Below are 16,274 nucleotides of genomic sequence, written 5' to 3' on the forward strand. Positions count from 1 at the left end.
GTACAAAAATAACACCATCCCCACAATCAATTCTTTAGCCAGCAGGAAGGTTTACCTGATGTCCTTGGGAAGTTCTGGCAACTGCATCTTCTTCATCATGGCATAGTGGGAGATGGCCAGGACAGCCATTCCCAGACACTCGTTCTCAATATCATGCCCATCCTGCTCCGTCTTGGGGTCTCGAATGGGAGCCAGGCATTTGACCAAATCATACTGTCCCTTTGGAGCAGAGGTGAGAAGAAATGAACCACCACTTAAGTTTCAAGAGTCCACCCATGTTTCTGATCTTGAGAGGAAGGTTCCCCACACAGGGAGGTGCTACCCAATAAGCAGTACAGCAATGAGACTAATGAGATTTAGTTTCTCTGGCACCAAAGCTCTTTCTCAACACCTGGGCATGAAGGGGCTTGGGAAAGGTCTCCCCAGGTTAATTCATTTGTTTAATAAATACTCACTGCGCACTATGCTGGGTGCTGGTGAACAGTATGAACACATGAAGCCCCTCTGTGGGGCTTCCCATGTAAGTGATGATGAAAAGCAACATGTACTAGGCTTGGGCTGCACCAGGGCATGGGACGTGACAGCTGTCTGGGGTTTGATTACTTGTTAACTCCACAACGAACCGGTGTATAAATAACAGAGCACCACACACCCTTCTGATGTAGATTTACAGAAAGGAGAAGGAATCCAGATTCTATACTGCATCATTACCACACGTAAGTTTTTTCAACATCTGCTGTTCAAGTTTCCGGTAGTGAAATGTATCACCAAAATACACCCCCTCACTCATTGAGGCACGCCACATTCTACGAGCCAATGAGGGCTGCTAGGTCCCCTTTATTAAGCCCTAACCTGAGTGCTAGGCACTGTGCGAGGTTCCTCTCATTTACTATTTCACTTATTCTTTACAACAGCCCTATGAGGGGGAGGCTAACATCATCATCTCTGCCTAACAGCTGAGAAATCTAAGGCACCAAAAGGTTAAATAACTTCATTCACTCACTTGGTAATCACTGATTAGCAAGAACCAATTATGGGCCAGATGTTATTCTAGGTGCTAGGGATACAGCAGTTAACCAAACCACATCGCTGACCTTACGGAGATTTCCAGGAAAGAAAGAAGAACAAACAAACAGAAATATATAACCTCAAGTAGTTACCAAAACCAAAGTCAAGTAGAAAGACAGAATACTGTGGGAACTGGGGACCTAGTGAGTGGTGGGATAGAGGGTCAGACCAGATGTGACTGCAGGGCTACAGCTCTGCAACACTGTGCTACAGTCAAACTCAGTCTTTAAAGCTCACCGACTGGAAGTGTACACAGCTCTTAGGATTGGGACCTCGTTAGCCTTTCTCCAGCTCGAAAAGAGGCAGACATGAAGTGTGGGGGTGGTGTTCCTACATAAGGAAGACACTCACTTTCCCTGAAGCAACTTTAGTTTAGTGGGTTTTGGATGGAGGGTTCTCACTGTTGCAGTTCCCCCTTTTCCCCAAGATAGGACTTCTTGTTTCTCTCAGTAAGAAAAGGACACTGACCACTTCCACAAACTACCAAGGACCAACAACAATCATCTCCACCAGCAATGTGTGAAGAGAACAAAATCTGAAACTATTTTGTCTGGCTGTGATTTTCTATCAATATCACTGTACAACTACCTCAAGTAACTCATTCCTGAAGCTCTGAAAAGTCAGGTTCTAATGTAATACTCTTGAAGTATGGTGCACTCTTTTTTTACACTTCCTCTCCCAAAAAAGTAGAAGAATCAATCTCAGAAATGAATATATGTAAAACTGGGAGGCTGAATTCAAAAAGACCAATCTGAAAATGGCCAGTTCACTTATTTTTTCCACACAGTATCTGCCCAGGGCTGTGCCCTGTCCCACTTCTCTACTGTCTCTGAGGCCAGTCCTCAGGTATATTATGGAACGTGGATAGTGTGCCATCAACAACCAAAGCTGTACAAGAGAATACAACTGTGACACATAACCCACACGTGTAAAAGTATATCCTAAGGAAATAATAAACAGAACACATATTTAGACGTATGTATGAGGCTGTTTTGTAACAGTGATAGCATAACAGGAGAAGAAAAACCAAACATGTTCAGAAACAAGGATTAGTTAAATAAAGGCTGACTTCTCCTCTGGATTCCAGTCTCACGCTCGATTTCCTAACTGAATCTCCACTTGTGTATCTCACAGGCATCTCCTAAAGAGAGCCCCCAACTCCCACCCCTTCTCCAGCCTGCTGCTCCCAGTCTTCCCTGTGCAGGGAATCACTCCGTTATCTACCAAACACCACCTAAAATAAATCTCAAAATTCTCTTCGATTCTTCAAATATCCTCACCTTCCACATCCAACTCATAAGCAAATCATATCAAATCCATCTCCAAAATTAATCTCAGATCCACCCATTTTTCTCCAACTCTACTGCCACTACACTGGTGCTACTGGCATCTAAGGAGAGGAGGCCAGGGGTGTGGATAAATATTCTACAATCCCTTACAACAAAGAATTAACCAGCCCAAAATGTCAGTAGTGCTGCTTTTGAAAAGCTTTGCTCTACTCTGAAGAAATACTTTCCCCACTCCTCCCTTAGAATTGCAGACACTTTTTTATTCTTCAAAATTCAGTATAAATGCCACTCTTTAGAGGGACCTTCTCTGATCACACTATTTAAATTAGGTCTCCCCATTCAAACCTCCCTCCCCATATTCTCTATGACAAAGGCCTTTTTCTTCATAGCACTTTTCACAATTTCTTGTGTATTATCTATGTATCATTTTATCTGCTTGTTTTGTTTGTCCAATCGATTATATGTCTGGTGCTTGCAGAGACCATGTCTGTCTTGCTCACCACAGTTTCTGCAGCACCTTAGCGAAAAGTACACAGACACTCAGAACAATAAGATATTTTCAAAAACTACATAGTGCATAATACATATGTGCATGATAAAATCAGGAAGCACATATACAAAAATGTTAGTTATCTCAGGGTAATGTAATTTAGGTGACTTAACTTCTCTTTCTGGCTTTCTTCTAGTGTCTTATTGTTCTACCCTGCCACCACTGTGACTCAGAGTGGCCACCTCCTTCCTCTCTGTGACTGCTGAGAAATACCTTCGGGATTAGCCCTGAACTACACCTTCCCTCACTTACAGCTCCCCTCTGCTCTCTGCACAGGAGGCACTGTAGACACGAACTGAAATGGTAGGAGGGGGGAAAAAGAAAGGAACGGGGAAGAAGTAAAGCCCAAAAAGCCCACAAGTGGGATAACCAGCCAGTTGGATGCTGAACTGCCTTCCCCCTCCTCACTTGCGGCAAGTCCAGGGTTGGTGAGAACTACCCATGGAACAGGCCATAAAGCATCTTAGCTGCCACCATGGTCGGCTATGCCAGGGAATCTGACCCCTACCATGTCTTACCCACCCCACAAACTCCACGCTCTCCTGGGCCCAACATCTTACCTGAGCAAACAGATACTCCAATGAGCTGGCGTCAAGGAGAGGGGTTGCATCTGGAACTTTTTTTTTCTCGTAGCTGTTCTTCTGCTTCTTTGGAGAATGTCGCCATACTGACTGCTCGTTATCATTGGTCCCGTGCCAGTTGGTGAAATAGAACCTGTAAGGCAGGAAGATGAATGTTAACTGTGGGAAAGGGGACCTTGGCATGCGTGGGAGAGGCGTCCTGGTTCTACCCAGCGCGATCAGTGCCAGAGGTTAAACTTCCCTGAGAAGTAAACAGATCTTTCATCTGTGTAGCACTTCACTGTTTATAAGGTCCTTTTCTTTTCATTCTTACAAGCACTCTGTGAAGAGCATACTGACAGAACCTCATCTATGACTCAGGGAGATAAAGTGACTTCCTTAAAATCACAAAGGAATTTCCACTCCGTCTTCCTAGAGAGGAAAACACTGCTGTCTAGAACTAGATGCTAGCCCAGCAACTCCCTCCACCATTAGTAACGCCAGCCTGCCTTGAATCCAAGACGTATTTCACAGTTTAACATTTCTGAAATCTAGTTTCATCATACAGTCAAGACATACAGTTAATGTAGCAGTGTTTCCTAATTCTCAGATGGCTGTTACTGACACTTTTTATCTTACAATGAACAAAGTTTTAAAACAGAAGAAATATACAAACACTACTACAAGCATCAGCTGCAGTGCCCTGAACTAATAAATGCTTTATATACATTATGCTATTTAATGCTTACAGCAACTGTACAAGGTATGTTTCATTGTTTCCATTTTATAGATGAGGAAAACTGAGGTTCTGAGAGGCTAGGTCACCTAAGACCACAAGCCTGTTCTCTCCACTACTACTTTCCTCTGCCATCTGTAAGAGAAACACAACAAGTTCTGTAATGTGTGAAAGTGACTGAGCCAAGCTGATCCAGGCCAGCTCTAGGCTACAGACTCAGAGGGTACCTGGGTCTCTCTCCCTTGGCATGCCCATGTGCTGATGAAAATCCACCACGGCATGGAGAAGGAACATATAAAACCTCCCAAAAAGGAGCTGCCGTTAAACTCAGATATCTGTCAGTGGGCTCTATTTGCAGAGTGTAGGGCATGCCAGGTCTTGGGCCAGGCTCTGGAACACAAGGGGTTCTCAGGCACAGTCCCTGCCTGCTGTGAATTCCCTGTCTATAGGCAATCAGTTAAATCCAGGGGGCACATCTCATAAACAGAGCTACACTGTGACTTTCATGGACCTCACACAGTTTTCCTTTCCTCCATAAAAAAAAATTAAAGTTATATTTTACAACTATGTTGGTATAAAGATGAATATAATCTTGGCTGGATTATTTTTTTCCTGATTTAAATAAAATTAAAACACTTCTGTGGATCCCTAATAACATCATGAGCCCAAGGCATTGTGCCTCAGAGATAAGTTTTTCTTGAACATGAGTGTCTCAGATAAGGTGCCAAAGGAGTACCAAGGAGGAAGAAGTTGCTGCCACTGCCAGGGGATGTGGCAGGGAAGGATAAAGGGTTGGGGAAGGGAGTTGGGACTAGGATAAATAAATACCAGGCTATAGAGTCTGGACCATACACAGAAGGCAGAGGAAGACTGAGCCAAACTGATGTGAGGCAGGATCCCACTGGAAGAAAGCCCCAGAGAAGATGGACTGAAATGAGAGAGGCCAAGAGACAAGCAGGTGCCTAAGGCAGCAGCCTGGGCAATGCCGTGAGGTTTGTGGGGGCAGAGGCCTCAGTGCCTTGCTCATCACTAAATCCCTAGCGCCTGGCATATAAAAGGTGCTAATACATGCCTGTTGGATGCAGAAACAGCAAATGAATGACCTAACTCAAGAAGTAGCAATTAAAATGGAAAGGATGGATAAGAAGTTACTTTAAAGGTAAAAATCAACATTTTACAACTTTCAAGTGATTCTATACAGCCCATCTTCCACAAAACACATTTGACTGTGGCCTTCGGCATCTCTCTCTCTCAGACAGAAAGAGCCACGTATCCACAGAGTCCACATGCACCATAAACCACAGCTGCAGGACTGTCCCCGCACCTTTCCATGTGAGAGTAGAAGCCTGAGGCTCTCAGCTCACAAAGAGGGCAGAATTCATGCTGCCCCCAGGCTGAGGAGCCTGCTCTTCAAGGGCAGAACAGAGCAAGGCGGGGAGGACTCCTCCAGGATCGGCTGCCCTGGGCAGGCAGAAAGTAAGAGGTGAACCAGCCCTACCAGCTGAGCAGACACAGGAAATCTGACACTGGGGCAGAAAAAGATGGACAAGGCCATGGCTAACTCCTCTGACTGCTGAGGGAAATCCAAAATGGAGAGTTCTCTTCATTCATACAATAATCTAGTGATCTACTATAAGTTCCAGGGGGTCTTCCTGGGAGGAGACAGGTAAGAGGGTCTAAATGGGATGATTAAGAGAGTAGCTAAGAGCTTCTGAGTGCTAACCGTGTGCCAGGCACCCCATATACAAAGGTTCAAAGTGGGGCTCTGACAGAGGGGCATGCAGGACAGGTAAATTCTGTTTGAGAGTGGAGGAAGGTGGTAATGAGAGAATGAGAATTATGTATGGTATGGAAGCTTACCTGGGATGAGGGGGGAAAGGATGTCAAGGACGGAGGAAGTTGTCTGAAAGAGCAACACTGAAGACAGATTTTCCCTGAACCAGTCGGAGCCATGGATCTCCCACACCCCACTGAGTCTCTATGATAGACAGCCAAGGGCCCAGCATACTCCCTCGGGGCTGAACGAGGACATTTTCTGAGGTTGCTGTCTGAGCCCTGTGAGACTAGCCTTGCCTTGGAAGCCTTTTGGTAAGATGTTCAGACAAGATAAGGCAATGTGCAGCTTCTCCACTACAGAAAGGCTGAAGGGAGCCTAAAACAAGGCTGGATCTCTGGAAATTGCCTATAGTCAAAGGCTGACAGCTCTCTATTTAATAAGACAATAAAAAGAAAAAACCTTTAGATCAGTTAACTGCCAAAATCAACATCTTCCATAAGCAACAAGGATATATTGTATAGCACGGGGAAATATAGCCATTATTTTGTAATAACTTTAAATGGAGTATAACCTACAAAAATACTGAATCACTATGTTGTACATATGAAACTAATATTGTAAATCCACTACACTTCAAGAAAAATAAATAAATAAATGTAACAACAGGGAATGTTTCAAGGAAAAAAAATCGCTAATAAGACAAAACTAGTAAGTACACTGAAGCAGAAATTGTGCGCTCCTTTCAAAATTAATTATTAAACTTGGGCCAATTCCTGATATTACAACATGCTAAAGGAAAAAAATTAAGAATGATCTAAATAAATGTAGTATGATAGTTGCTGATATTCCTTTGCAGAATGATGTGGAAGAACACTGCAGGAAGGAAGGAAGGAGAGATTATCCCCCTTATTGGCAGGATAGACAGACCTGCCAATAAGAGATATGCCTTCCTTGCAAGTTTTTGAGAAAATTATATTACAGATGATTACACATTCTAAGTTTATGTACAGCTATTATATACAACGAATTCTCTTTAGGTTTCTATAGAACTTTACTAATGGATAGTAAAACTTATTTAGATGAAAAAGCAAGAAAACGTTTTTTTCTTAAAAAGGAATAAAGAATATGCTTGTCTTATATTAAGATACATTACAAAACAATAGCTATCAAAATTATCTAAAAGCAGAAAACTATAATTAAAGTACAAGAACATAGAGCTGGGATTCCACTGAAATACTCACCAACATTTATTTTCATATTACACCTTCTTTAGTGGTGAGATGATGAGGTTTCAAAATTATGTAGTTTGTTGTAATGCAAATGTTTTAGCTTAGGGTGGGATCTTTTTTTCCAAGTTCAAAGAGCTTGCGGTAACAAAGCAATATCCTGTTGAAGCCCAATGTCAGGTACAAAGTCAAGGTGCCAAAAATGAGGCAGCCATGCACTTCCTGGCAGCTAACATAAACAGGGAGCTGGCAAAGACAGCTTTTAATCATGAGGCAGTCACATGACCAGCAAAGACGAAGGCCTCAAAGAGGATTCTAATGCTAACAAGACAATTCACTATGTGTGTAACTGTGAGTAACTCACTTCTCTTTTTTGGACATCAGTTTCCCCCTAAAAAATTGGAAGAATTGAATCAGGCAAACTCAGGTGTCTTCCAAGTCCCAGATTCTACCATTCTAGATTCCGAGCCAAGTGGAAAAACCTAGAGGGAAAGAACTAGAACTCAATGACATGCCCCACTTCCTAGACTCCAAGCTGCAAATACATGTTTCAATGCTGGGTCACATAGCCAACCCTCAGGCCACAGAAAGCTAGATTACACTCTGAAAAACAAATCCAAATATAGTCGGAAGGCTCAGCTGGGTGGGGTGAATGTTTCCCTAAATCTGGGGCATGAAATCTCACATGACACACACCTCTCCTCTTAAGGTGAGACCGTGGGTGAGTACAGAGAGAAGAGGAAAGTCAGCCCCCCAGGATGATTATCAAAGAACACAGATCTGGTTCAGCTTCCGCTGAGAAAAACACCCAGGCCACTGTGGAATGGTAACAACTCTACTGACTCCCCAGAGTAAATAGCAGCTAAAATACTGAGGGCCTCTGAGATCTCCAGGGCTTTTCCAGCATGACTTGGTGTTCCATTAGCATCTGAGCTAACCCACTGTCTTAATCACATCTATGTATGTTAAGATTCTTTTCAGATAGGATTCACCCTATTTATAATAGGGTGAATTTATAAGCTCCTCTGCTAAATACACATGTGAAAGTATGCTTAACTAGTATCTAACAAACATACTTTCAATTCTAGGTACAGAACAAACACGCTTATAAACTCAAGAGACTACAGTGGTGAAGTACTGACTGCCTGTGACACCTTGGGAGACTACATGACATTTAACAAAGTCTACAATATGGGAGAAAAGGCAAGTAAGTACCCACCAGAAGAAAAATTACAGCCCCACTAGACAAAAATCCTCAGGCAGTGGATCAAAACATTCACCAGTTTAGAACAAGACCAAGCTAGGATTTCTAGGTTTCCACTTCAGGCAGTGTTTCTCAAGCTCTCTAGCTACAACTTTTAGTAAGAAACATATTTTATTTTATCATGACCTAGTACATACAGACAGATTACATATCTCAAACTGAAGTTCTAAAAAACAATATTCTTAGGATATGTATATATGCCAATATCTATCCTCATCTATTTCTCTCTTTTTAAAAAAATCCTGGTCATAACTCACTAAATTAAACTCATATCCATGATTCACTGAATGAAAAACTCTGCTATACGATACTAATTCTATTCAAAATACCCTCTGCATCATAATTTCTTTTCTAAAATGTGGCAGAGGAAGGTGGTCAAACTCACCTTGAATTGTTTTCCAAATACTGAAGAAGTCCTTTCTCATACCAAGCAAATACAAAACTTACAAATTATAAAAATGACTACAATACTTCTTGGTAAGTGACTCAGGGCTCCAGGCTAACCGTCGCCCGTCCCTGCGTGAAGGAGCCCAGCAGGCACCCATACCTCATCCGGTAGTGGAGCCGGAGTGACATCTTGTCGTCGACGGTGATGGTGCGATTCGGAGCATACCAGAGCTTGGTGTTCTCATCATACAGGGCAAAGAGGTTGTGACACAGAGGAGATATACCTGGGGAAAAGTAAAGAACACATCAGAAAATTGAAGATAGATAAATCTGGCCATCTGTTTCCAAAGCACAACATATGCAAAGACCAGAAATTCTCTTATCCAAAAAGAATCTAGGTCATATTCGCATCCTCTTAGGGCCAAATACAACTTCCAACCATGTTCAATCAGGCAGTTTTAAACAAAATAATAAAAAATTATGGCTCCCCAGGAATATATACTATAGTATAGCTCCTGGCAAACCAAGTTAAAACCATTTAAAAATAAAAGTCTAATAATATTTCTCACTACAGTGTCTATGACAGAGTCTTACCAAATCCTGCTTCAAAGAAAAAAAGGCCATCTGAGAGGTTCCCAGATACTACCTGATGTGCACCTTATTAATCACAGTGAGAAACATTCTTAGAGTTTGAGAAACCCCTGATCTGTCTCCTACAGAAAATGTTTAAACAGTTCTAACACATTGTGATTACACATTAAACATGCGAACAAGTTCCTGGCAGTAGCACATGAAATGTGTGTTAGAATAAATAACCAAAGTGATTTCTATCAGTGATTAAAATCTATTGTCATTAATAACAATACACTTCTTAAGTACTCTGTATGGTTATCAAAAATATTTTTTATTGGTAGCCAACTAGCAAGAACATATATGCTTACAAAAGGTGGTCCAACAGTGCTCCCTTGCCTCCCTACCTGACTAACTGCCTCCTTTGATACAAGAATGTTCGAAAAGATAAGGGAGATGATGAAGCCAGGAAAGTACCTTTCCAGTCACTTCTGAGCCCATGATTAAAATTACACAGACCTGTAATCTAAAAGTGTCGGGGGAGATAGGAGAACGATTGCAAGTAATCAATCATTGCTGATATTTTCATGTGTGGTCAGGCCTCAAACTAAGATACAATGAACTTAAAAGCAAAAAAACATGGGAGAACATGAGGTAGCTGGCACTTGTTTCCCAACTCAGACATCTGAAGTGAGACTGACACTGACTGGGACCCCCGCTGGCCCTGCCCACCTAGGCAGGGACTCTCCCCAGTGCACACACTAAGTTAAGAAGTTACAGCTTTCTTGCATCTTCATGCCTCTGCTGAATTCCTCAACTCCTGCTTCTCAAGATATTTGGGAGTTAGCCCTTCGGAGTTACACTCCTCCAATGTAACAGAGAAGATGGAGCTAAATTTCAAAGAGCATTTCCCCTTGGGAAAAATGGCAAATGGCTTTTGGATCCAGTATTATCAGGACTATGGTTCAGGTAAACAATAGGTTTTCATTCATAAATTGGCTTCTGTGGACTGGCCTAGAAATCTAGCTTTTCTTTATACATAGCCATATTTGAATGTGAAACATACATATATGAAGAATAATTTATTTATAATCATGGATAGGTCTATAATTCTACCACAGGTCTGATTCAAACAATATTACTACTTAAAAATAGGAAGATGAAAGATACCTTTTATATAAAAGTACTGAAAAATAATAACAATACTAACATTTACTGAGGGCTTAGTATCAGGCATCAGGCTAACACACATCTATTACCTTTTAATTCTCCTAACACTTAATGTAGTTAAGTATTATTTTTGCCATGTTACAGGTAAAGAAACTCTGAGATTTAGTCTGATTCAGGGTTACTCAACTAGTAAAATCCAGGGCTGGCATTCAAACCTAGATACAGGTACTGAGGGGATAAATAATGAGAGCTAAAAGAACAAAAATTTACCATATATTGGTGAAAAATGAGGAAGTATACAGACCCCAAAACATCATGTACTATAATAATAATAATAGCTACAAGAATCTGTGGTATTCTGTATTCATCTATTTTTTAAATCTATTAATTTTTGCAACAATCCCCTGAGTTGGTTACAAAAGATAATACTCATTCTCTAAAGACTGGGCTTAAAAACTGATGCCCCAAATTGACCCTGAGCCCAGAGTAACAGTATAGAGGGGCTGTGTCTGCCTTCAGATTCACAGGCTCTCCCCTCTCATCTCCTTTAGCAGCAATTCCTCTATCTCTCACTAACTGCAGCCCAACAATTCTGTACAAATGATCCTTGCTAACAAACTAAGGTTTATACTTTATATGCTGATGGCAAGAAGCTTGGCTAAGAGAATAAACACTATAAACCAAATCTCAAAGTAAAGGGGAAAAAATGCCTTAGAAACACCAATTTACATCTAGTTGTTTTGCTAATTACAAATACTTTTAAAGCTGCTGTCCAAAGCTGGTTCCTTACATACTCTGCTATCTAGTCAAAGTAACTCTAAAATATTAATGAATTTTCCCCATAATAATCTGTAACTCAGCCAATTTTATCTAGTGTTATGTTTAGTCAGTAAGGATCTATTACGTTCTTCCCTATAGCACCAACCTCTCCCCTTTTATTGGAACTCTTGTATTTAAAGCATTTTAAGCAGAAAGACATATTAGGAAGAAAATGGGTTTTCTAGACAAGCTGTATTACAAACAAGGTAGCTGATTCTTGAAACAACCATACTATCCCCGCAGAGTTGTTCTGAGGACTAAAGATGATATAAGTAAAGCACGGATCAGACTATCTGCCATCATGGCTAGTTAATCTATCATCATGAAATGAGTTGATTTTTTAAAAACAGCTTTACTGAGATGTAATTTACATACCATAAAGTTCACCCATTTTAAGTGTACAGTTCAATGAATTTTAGTATATTTACAGAGCTGTATAACCACCACCATGATCTAAGTGGATTAGATCTTCAGTTTCTATGAATTAACTTTACCTGTCACTTAAAAGCAGGTAGGCAAAAATTGCCAATGATTCCAAGTTTAAAGGATAATGAAAGGCTTTATTTTGTTAGTTTGGTTTCCTACCTTCTAAGGGCAATAGGCTAACTTTAGTAAGACAAGCCTCACTTTAAAAAAAGGAAAAAAAAGAAAAAAAGAAAGAAAAAGAAAAAACGATTGTCTTGTTCACAGCCTCACTGTCCTTCCTTTTCACAACTTGGCAATCTGACCAAGCCACAAAGTGACACTTAACTTCTCACTTCAACTTAGCGTCACGTTGCAGGGGCAGGGGGCAGGGAGGGGGGTGCCAGGCAATAAGGAGGCAGGTCATGGCAGCATAAGGATAGACCACACTTTTCAGAAGTTTTAAACAATTAATATATTGAGAGATGGCACTTCTGAGCTTGTAACTTTGTGCCAGGCGCTTCACTCATTTAGTGCTGATATTATTCCAATTTCGTAGATATAGGGGAAATCAGAAAACTGAGCATCATTCCCTGGTATCCCCGTAGCTCATTAGTGACAGAGCAGGAATAAGCCACTTTGCAGCGAAGAAAGTGAAAAGTGAATTAAATTCACTGGCCTAAGGTCAAATGCAAGTCAGTGGCAGAGGCAGGGCAGAACGAATGACTCCCAGAGCCCACACCTCTCTCCACTCAGTGGAGGTGCGGGGGCAGAGACACCAGGACCTGCTGGGCCCTGGGCAGCTGCCAGTACTTACAGCATTCCTGCGCCGCCCTGATGCACAGCTCCTCCGCTGTGTACTCTCCGCCGCCCAACCGGAGGGGCTCCCTATCCGACAGATAGAAGAGCACTTCCACCCCTGGCTCAGGGGCCTCCAGATTCACGTCAGTCTTCTTGGAGCTCCTCATTTTAGCACAGAAAGCCATGGCACTGCAGTCCTCTTTTATATTTAGATACTGTAGTGGAAGGAAAATGAGACTATGCGGTCATTCTATGTGCTAAAAGCACTACGTGGTGAAAGAGTGTTTTGAAGGTAAGCAAGCAGAAATATATGGTATTGGATAAGTACCCCCCCCCGCCCCTTCTCTCCCTGAAAATCAAATGTATCAGAGCTCACAGCAGGTGCAACCATGGGAGGTAATCAATTACGCACGCTCATGAATTATGGTTAAGACCATATTGTCAAAAATCAGAGTAATTTAGACATGACCTGAATTTATTTTCTCTATTTGCACACAAGTTGTAGTTGAAAAATGTGCCTCATTCTGGAACCACTGATGTTAACATTACTAATATTCCTGTTACCTCTACCGGAATCATTTAACTTTTGAATAGACCCACTGGCACAAATTACACTGTCTTTTACTTTTATGTCTACCTCCCAGTAAACGGCAAGCTCGGGGAGGGCATTAACCATCCTTCCCGATTTTCGTGCCCCTAGAGCCTAGCCCAGGCTGGCTCTGAGACAGCACACACAAAAGGACTACCGATTCATGTTCATAAGCCACATGAATGGGTCACGAGAATTAATGAGGAGCCAGGTCCCCTCACCCCACGGGGAGGCAGGACGATGGGCAGCACTTTGTGGCACCAGAATGCGAGCGAGAAGCCTTGCTTTGAAAAGGTCAGGACTCACTGGTGAGAAGCCTGCAAATAAGTTACTCAGCTGAGCCCCCTGAACGGGGAGAGCAACTAGGATCAAAGAGCCAACCTCAGCAACTGAGCTTTGGGCATGGTGAGAAAAGAGAGGGGAACTAGGGAAAGCCCTGCATGTTCTTTCTCCCCCTCACCCCAGCACCAATGGCCTCAAACCAATTTCCCTGACCCCAGGCCTGACCCCAGGTTCCTACTTTCCTCCTGCCTACCAAGCCAACCTTCACTTAGCCCCCAAAGTAATGTCCCCCTAGCACATCTCAGATCCTCTAAAGGCTCCCCATTAATCTAGAGACCAATCCTAAGCTCCTAACAGAGGCCCTCCATCACCTGGCCAGACAGCCGCACTGGCCTCATCTCACGTTATATCACTCTCGGCCTCTTACTGCAGGCTTGAAACTCACAAAGCTGCCATCTTCTTGTTACCCCCCCACCCCCACCCAAGCCGTTTATCTCATTTTCCTGCCTTTGCTCATGCTGATTCTTCTACCAGGAGTGCCTTCCCACCTCATCCCTTTCATGGCAAACTTCAATTGCCTTTAGAACTCAGCTCGGACATTACCTCCTCCAGGAAGCCACCTCTGAACCTCCATCCCACCTCCTGAGTTAGATGTCCTCTCTCAAACTCACCACACTGCACTCATCACACTGAATTACAACCCTCTTATTCACCTGTCTGTCCCTCTCTCACTCCCACGTGCTGAGTTCTTTAAGGACAGGGACTGTGTCATTCATATTTGTATCACCAGTGCCTTGCACAGAGCTTGCAGAATGACCCAAAACAAGTCACAGAGGGAGGGTCACAGTCACAGTTCTCTTCACCAAATTCATGTGCTTGGTCCATTAGCTGCCCTGGTGAGGTGAGATACTTACAGGAAGGACATGAACCAGATATGCCTCAATACTACAAACTAAGAGGCACTTGGTTTTACTTGTTTAATCTCCAAAATAAATCTGAAGATCAAAATTTTCCAGAGACCAGGCTGAAAGATTAGCTCATAACTTACCTTAAGGTTCAGATCAACTATCAAGCAAGAAAGTTTTAAAACCCAACACTGAGCCTCCAACTCTACCCCAACAATGAAAAATAGAGATGGAAAACAAAGTAGCTAGTCTGCTTTATAACTTAAGAAAAAACCTTTGTCCTTGAGAGTCTAAACAGACATGGCAGGGGAAGAATTTAAAGATGGTGTTATACACTTTCACCCTACAGAAATAATCAGGCAAATATAATTATATATGTACAAGATGTGGCACCATTTGAAACAGAAAACAAAAATACAATGTAAAACAGGAGAGCACTCAGTAAACAAAATTAAGAATATCAACATAAGGACTTCCCTGGTGGTACAGTGGTTGAGAATCCACCTGCCAATGCAGGGGACATGGGTTCGAGCCCTGGTCTGGGAAGATCCCACATGCTGCGGAGCGGCTAAGGCCCGTGCGCCACAACTACTGAGCCTGCACTCTAGAGCCTGCAGGCCACAACTGCTGAGCCCGTGCGCCACAACTATTGAAGCCTCTGCGCCTAGAGCTCATGCTCTGCAACAAGAGAAACTCCTGCAATGAGAAGCCCTTGCACCGTAACAAAGAGTAGCCCCCACTCACCACAACTAGAGAAAGCCCGTGTGCAGCAATGAAGACCCAACGCAGCCAAAAATAAATAAAATAAATTTATAAAAAAAAAAGAATACCAACATAAAGGAATACTATGCAGCTGTTAAGGTGACATAAAACTATTTGACCCAACATTGAAAGATGTATATGACACACCACAAAATGAAAAAAGCAAAACATGTATATTATGATCCTTCTGGTTATGCATTTGTACAATCTGGAAAACAGACAATAAACTGTCAACAGTGGTGAATATCTAGGAGAGATTACAAGGGAACTTAGACTGTACTTCCCATACTTTTGTAGTTAAAAAAAAAATCTCCAAAGTAGCACATGCAACATTTGGAATGAACAAAAATTAAAATAACGATATTGAAAAATAAATGGATATAGCACAGATAGTCCTATAAGTTTAAGATCAGTTTCATTATTCTTTATAGAAGCTATTTTCCTTTTTGTCTTTCTTTTAAATATGCAAATGTACATACCTGCATTTATCCAGCTGTCCAATGCCCCCCAAAAAGCAGACTGGATTTTCTTCTCTACTTTCCAAAACCCATTCAGAGCTGAGCTAAAGACAAAGATAAATAAATAAATTAGCTGCAGAGGTAACTGCATCAGAAAATAAGAGGACACTTTCATTAAGGAAGCAGCCCAAACCATAAACAGGCAGGAAAAAGCATTTAGGAGGAAGAAGGCGGCGGGGGGGTGTGGGACACTGATGAGGACACTGAGAGGACAGAGAGACATCTTAGGGTGTAAACATCAAAGATGTTACATTCACTGCTTCAAGAAAGGAAGCCAGGGACTTTTGCTTCTTGGTGTAGAGTGCCCTGTCCAGTGTGAATGAGGACTATGTGCCTTTTCCGTCAACAACCTCTCTCTCTCTTGAGGCTGTGAACAATAGTTTAAGGGCCCAAAGATGTGCACTTTTATTTCCCATTTCCACTTCCTTTAGAATTACCCTCTTCCCAATCCAGTCTACCCTTGGCTTCATTTTAATAGTGAAACAGCAGATGGTATGGTGAAAGGAGGAGGGTCTAGGAACAAATCTGACCAATGATGCTTTCAGTTCACCAAATATTTTTTGAGTCATTCTTATCTGAAAACTTAGGCAGCAAATAAA

The 16,274-nt window shown here is 42.1% G+C and overlaps 1 protein-coding gene across 1 annotated transcript in view; it reads right to left on the bottom strand.

The window, feature by feature from the left end:
- Positions 1-15,657, bottom strand: part of JAK1 (Janus kinase 1) — a 52,708-nt gene extending 37,051 nt beyond the window's left edge. The window contains exons 1-5 of the mRNA XM_079698575.1: positions 15,637-15,657; positions 12,636-12,834; positions 9,018-9,141; positions 3,468-3,621; positions 56-219 (exon numbers count right to left, since the gene is read on the bottom strand). Coding sequence (XP_079554701.1) covers positions 56-219; positions 3,468-3,621; positions 9,018-9,141; positions 12,636-12,834; positions 15,637-15,642 — 647 coding nt within the window. The 5' untranslated portion in view covers positions 15,643-15,657. The remainder of the gene's footprint in view (positions 1-55; positions 220-3,467; positions 3,622-9,017; positions 9,142-12,635; positions 12,835-15,636) is intronic.
- Between the last annotated feature and the right edge of the window lie 617 nt (positions 15,658-16,274).

The sequence above is a fragment of the Hyperoodon ampullatus genome (genome assembly GCF_949752795.1).
Source record: "Hyperoodon ampullatus genome assembly, chromosome: 2".
Taxonomy (NCBI): domain Eukaryota; kingdom Metazoa; phylum Chordata; class Mammalia; order Artiodactyla; family Ziphiidae; genus Hyperoodon; species Hyperoodon ampullatus.